Source organism: Erpetoichthys calabaricus, chromosome 2 (genome assembly GCF_900747795.2).
Source record: "Erpetoichthys calabaricus chromosome 2, fErpCal1.3, whole genome shotgun sequence".
In the NCBI taxonomy this organism is placed as follows: Eukaryota; Metazoa; Chordata; class Cladistia; order Polypteriformes; family Polypteridae; genus Erpetoichthys; species Erpetoichthys calabaricus.
The window spans coordinates 177,919,654-177,925,653 of record NC_041395.2 but is presented as its reverse complement, the minus strand read 5'-3'; the positions used below and the strand labels follow the sequence as shown (position 1 = coordinate 177,925,653).

The window sequence follows — 6,000 nt, the reverse complement described above, 5'->3', positions numbered from 1 at the left end:
CGTGCCCCCATATGATTAATGCATGCTTTAATGCATTTCACCATGAAAATTATATTAAGTATTTATCTTAGCATTCTAAATGTTCAGAGAGCAGGAAGATCATGAAGTGAATGTATTCTGTGCGGCGATCGCTGCCAGCACCTCCTCTTAGTGCAAGAAGAAGTCAGTTTAAGAATCACTTAACACAAAGCATTTGATGTGCTATATAACTTATGACGGGGTTTGAGAAAATCTAGTAAATTAAATATTCATTTTACGATGAAGTTTAGTTTACGATGTTCTACTGTAATGACAAATTACGAGAATAAAGTCAACATGTCGACTTTAATCTTGACATAAACGGCAAGAATAAAGTGGAAATGTCGAGAATAAAGTCAACATGTCGTCACACTATTACACAGTACCCAGGTACATTACACTGTATTGAAAACAAATAAAAACAAGTACAACTTGGCTTGCAGTATTATCCAGTAGTATAGAAACAGTATTTACACATCTGACCTTTTAAAACTAAAGTATCTCCAGGCGACGGACGTGACTCCTTTTTTTCGGCAAAAGTTCTTCTGTTCATCAGGTTCAACTTTATCGTCGGCTTCAGTTTCGGAAATGTTCTCTGTCCATTTTCACCGCGCAATACCTATGCTACCGCTACCTATTTGGTGGTGTAGCAGTGAAAAAGAGCCCTAGTGCAACAAATCTATGTTTAGCGGTGTAGCAGTGAAAAAGGTCCCCACTTGAACAGTTTCCCGCTGCGCCACGTTCTGAACGTCGTTTAGGCAATTTAAACCGGTGTTGCGGTATAGAAAAATCCATATCATAAAAAAAAATAAAAAACGGTTTTTCGGTATGAACCGGTATACCACCCAGCACTACCATCCCCCACCGTCGCAGAACGTGCACAAACTTCTCCCAGCTCATGCCTTGATTGATTATCTGGGAGTGAAGTGCTGGAGTTTTAGAGTGAAAATCATAGATCGTTATTTGGAACACATACATTTCATGTGTGTTCCGTTTTTATAATAATCTGTGTAAACACGTTGTTAAAACAGAAACGTTTGTCATATTTTAGTAGTAAATGACAAAATTTTGGCATAAACTATATAATGTGTGAAGCATGAAGTCTAAAGATCAAATAAACACTTTCACAAAAGGTTCAAGGACGATACAACAGCTTCCGTGGCGTAGCGGTAAGATTTGCTGACTTGTAATCAGAAGTCCCCGGTTCGATCCCGTCTGCCTCCTGTATTTGCCGTTTTCAGTAGTGAGCTGCTCTTATTGTTAATATTATACAGTACACACATACATTTGGTTTGCGTCTGTAACAGACGGTGTACATTTATAGGACTTGTGAAAGTTACCGTTTTTTTTTTCACTTTTATTCTCTCAGTCACGATCACGATAAATACTACTGACCTAGGGATCTGATGCTGTTAGTTTTTATTTGAAACTGGGAGCGTGAGCAGGAACACTCAGGCAGATTCACCAGCATTTGTGTCAGCTTTTATTCCTCCAGATCAGAGAATGTCCAGTTCCATTGCCTCAAAACACCACTCACATCTACAGTTACTCCCAGTTCTAAACTAACAGCGTCAGATCCCTAGGGCGGTAGTATGTATCGTGATCGTGACCAAGAGAATAAAAGTGGGGAAAAAAAAAGGCAACTTTCAGAAGTCCTATGAATGTACACCATCTGTTACAGACGCAAACCAAATGTATGTGTGTACTGTATAATATTAACAATAAGAGCAGCTCACTGCTGAAAATGGCAAATACAGGAGGCAGACGGGATCGAACTGGGGACTCTTGATTACTAGTCAGCAAATCTTACCGCTACGCCACAGAAGCTGTTGTATCATCCTTGAACCTTTTGTGAAAGTGTTAGTTTATGCCAACATTTTGTCATTTACTACTAAATATGACAAACGTCTCTGTTTTAACAATGTGTTTACACAGATTATTATAGAAACGGAACACACATGAAGTGAATGTGTTCCAAATAACGATCTATTATTTCCACTCTAAACTCCAGCACTTCACTCCCAGATAATCAATCGAGGCATGAGCTGGGAGACGTTTGTGCACGGTCTGCGGTGGTGGGGGAGGGAATAGCAGGCTGCTTGTCTTAATCGGCACATTTACAGGACAAAAGACACTGAGGGAGAGGTGCGAACGGATTTAAGGTGGGCTGGATCTACGAGTTTTTTCGTAGGCTCTCTTAATTCTAGTGTTAATGGGTAGCTGATAGGTGTTTCTTTCTGTCAGATAAGTGCCGTTATTTATTTGTTTGGACCATAGAACATAGATGTGCTTCCAAAGAATGATCCAAGTATGAGTAATCATTTTATAAACCCCCAAGTGGAGCATTTACAAGTGTCAGTTACCCCACCTAATGGGGAAAAATTTCAGTTTTATACTTTGAAAATAAGCAAGCTGTTGTAAAAATAATGGGATGTTTAAGATCATGTGCACCTAATAGCATTTGTTTTTAACTACTTTGTTTTGTACAGAACAAAAGAGTTTCCATAAAGAATTAATAATGGTGTTTTGCAGTTGAGATACTGTACAACTCTTAAGGAGGCTTGAAGCTATCTTTTTCAAAAACCAAAATACTGTATTTAAATTCATTTTTATTTATGTATATTGCAAAGGGAATGGATACTTTTTAAATAGACTGCTAAACTATCTGTTTCTTGTGGACGGTGATTAGAAGGTTGGTCTGAACTCTGATGAATCCACTTCTGCAGCATGGTAAGCTCACAGGCTGTGTGTCCTTTTTGAAAATAATGGTCAAAAGAAGTGATGAATGCAGTCTCTTATTTAGTGTTTTTAATGTTAAATATAAATAGATTTGCTGAATTATGCGAATGGAAGAACCGCCAGTTAATTTAATAATTTCATGTGTAGAAGAGGTATTCAGCTGTCTTACAAAAGAAATCAGTTTAGTTTTTACAAATCAAAGAAAAAGAATGAATAGGCATGTGAAAAGATGAGCTCTTCTTCCCAACTTCCATGGAAGATACTGTTATTCCTATGTGGGTATTTTGATCATATTTAGTTTCTTTGAACTTGTTTACTCTCAGATGTCACTTTAATAAACCTGATGATTTTTGTGCCTACACAGATTAATGTCCTGCAGTCCAAGAGGCGCTCAGAAATCTTAAAGTCGGTAAGCATTGATCCGTTTTATTTAACTAACACTTTTTGACTGTTCTCTAAATGAAAGAAGACGGTTAACAGAGCGGTATAGAATACAGAACTAATGGTCTATCATTTTTCATTTATCTGCAGATGCTGTCCTTCATGAATGCACAGCTCAACTTTTTCCATCAGGGTTACAACCTTTTCAGTCAGTTACAGCCTGTCATGAAAGAGCTGGGAGGCCAAGTGAGTCTATCTATTAATAGTTCTTCCTTGTCAGCCTAATTTGGAATTCAAATTGGTATTTATTTTAAATTATTTTTAAAATGTATTTAATAAATTAATTGGTTAAGTACAGGCACACCTTGAATGTGGATGGTGTTTAAATGACTATGGTATAGTGGGTCCACAGCTCATGTCAAAAGGGCCAGTTTTAAAATAAATAATTGCCGCATTTGCGGCTTAGCTAGGGGGCGTGGTGGTGTGTGGCCGAGCAGTTCTTGGGGGAATTCGTGATGCGGGCAATTGTCACTTAAGTGCACAGGTGAGGAGTTGTCCGCATCCGTAATGGTTCCTGGGAACTGCTGATTGCCACAGCTGATCCACGTCCCCGTAATAAATAGAAGCGCAAGGCGGCTAGCAGGACATAAGGAAAAAAGAGAAAGAAAGAAACGGAGGTTGTAGGAGTGAGGCAGGAAGCAGTGAGGAGAAAGCCTGTGTGTGTGTGAGAGAGAGAGTGCGAGCGCAGGCTCGCAGGCAGCTGGACAGTTGAGCCCTAGTGGGGTGTTTGGCCAACACCTAGGGCAGTTGGTAGTGGTCGCTCCCGCTGAGCATTGTGAGGAGCGGTAGTGACCAGCAGAAGGATGGCTCGCCATGGAAGACAGCGGGAGTCGGGAGGCTTGGGTGATGGATTCCCCAACGTGAGCATCCTGGCCGTTGGGGGAAGCCAAGTCTCGGTCTGGAGGGAGCGGTACCGAAGCCAGTGATCGGGAAGCCTCCAGACCAGTCTAGTGGACAGAAGGTCAGCTGCAGTTAGGGCGACTCCCCTGTTGCGAAGCCCAATGGGAGAAGCAAGGGAGCCGCCAGGTAAAGAAGCCACCAGGCTTTGTTTTTAAAGAGACTGCTTCCACCCATTGTTTTAACCTCGTTTTTTTAAAGAGTTTTTCTAATGGATTTTAACCTCCACTATTTCACTTCTGTTTTTATGGATTATTTATTTATTGAAGATTTTGAGTGACACTGCACTTTATTTATTTGAACCCCTTGTTTTGACTTTTGTTGGTTTTAATAAAACACTTGACACTTTTACACCATCCCCTTGTTTCATTGTTATGCCTCACTGCCAAGCTCATCGGTGACATTACCGATGGTGACGGGTTCAAAGCTCCGAAAAGCAAGAAGGGAACATGGAGCAAACCTGCATCGTCACAATGACAAAAGTCAAAGCTAACAAATGGAGCCATTTTAATGTGACCAACGTAATCCTAGAGACCCATACTTATCCTAAAAACCATGTGAAAAATCAAGATGTAACTTATGAATTCTGAATCACTGATTTATTGATTCAGACATCAGGAGTTAAAAAAAAACACTTCAAGTTTGGCATGTTAGTATGGATTCAGATTCATATACACAGTTCAGTGGAAAAATTACCTTATGTCAGATGAGCCACCATTTCATTGTTTCCTTAAATGCTAATGAGACGTAGGTTTACTTTTACCATTGAATAGAAACAGGAAATGGTTGTGCGTCAGACATTCAAAGGAAACTGAGGAATGGGAGTGAATTCCCAGCATGAAATGTTTGTGCTTTATATATAAACACAAGCACAACATGTGTATGTGTCAGCATTAGACAGCCACTTATGGTGGTCAAGCAGCATTACCTTGGACCTAAAATCAGCTGTGAACCTAGTGGAAAATGAAGCTGCAGAAATTGGAACACATTTGTCAAGAAATATGGAAGAATTGCCAACAGGTGAACTGTTATATTTACTTTAACTCCATAGTTATATAGAAAGGTTCAAGTGTGGTTATAAATTTGTGATTTGTATTGTGGCAGATTCAGATGTTGAATGAAAACTCTGCTTCTTAAACTCTGTGTTTTAAAGAAAATCAGTGTCAACTTAAAAAAAAGTTTTTCTTTCCATTAATATTGGCAAAATTAAAGATTGTGTGTTTTTTATATTTCTGTACTTGTCGATTTTAAGTATTAATTGTCTGGTGGTGATGCTACACATTTTTCATCCTATACTGTATAGTTATGCTTTTTTATCCATGAGGGCTCTTTCCAGTTATTCTGTGTTTGTTAATTTGATATAAAATTACTCTATAATAAATGATAACATCAAGGGTATGGTAAATCAATCAAGAAATTGTGCCCTTATTTTCTGGTGTTAAAAACCTTTCTGTTCTGTGTTGTGTACATATTCTTTTATTGGTCAAAATGATATTCTATTTTCATTTTCAGGGACATTGGCAGCTAATCATAGCAGAACCCTCAAAATGAACCTCTAGTTAGATGACATTTCTTTGGCTCTGAGTTTTTTAATATTAAGTGTACAGTTATGTTTCTGATGTTGGAATTAGGAAGCATTAGTAAATACTGTAGCAAAAAGTAAAGCATTAGACAAGCAATTGTTTGTTTACTAGGATTTCTTTTTTGACTTGTAAAAAGGGACCCATCTGGCAGTTGCTGTGCGTGTCAATTCTATAGCCTGTAAATTGAGAAAAAAATAATACAATAAGGTAGAGGTGTCAAACTACAAACCTGGAGTTTTTTTTTTTTTCCAACGGACATTTTTTACACCATTTGCCATTGTCCAGAGATGGTCACTGCTGAGACCTGTTCGATTTGAATTTT

The 6,000-nt window shown here is 38.6% G+C and overlaps 1 protein-coding gene across 2 annotated transcripts in view; it reads left to right on the top strand.

The window, feature by feature from the left end:
- Positions 1 to 6,000, top strand: part of LOC114646581 (arf-GAP with coiled-coil, ANK repeat and PH domain-containing protein 2-like) — a 201,266-nt gene that overhangs the window by 119,150 nt on the left and 76,116 nt on the right. For both annotated transcript variants that reach the window (XM_051923649.1, XM_028794841.2), the window contains exons 7-8: positions 3,122 to 3,166; positions 3,289 to 3,384. In XM_051923649.1, coding sequence (XP_051779609.1) covers positions 3,122 to 3,166; positions 3,289 to 3,384 — 141 coding nt within the window. The remainder of the gene's footprint in view (positions 1 to 3,121; positions 3,167 to 3,288; positions 3,385 to 6,000) is intronic.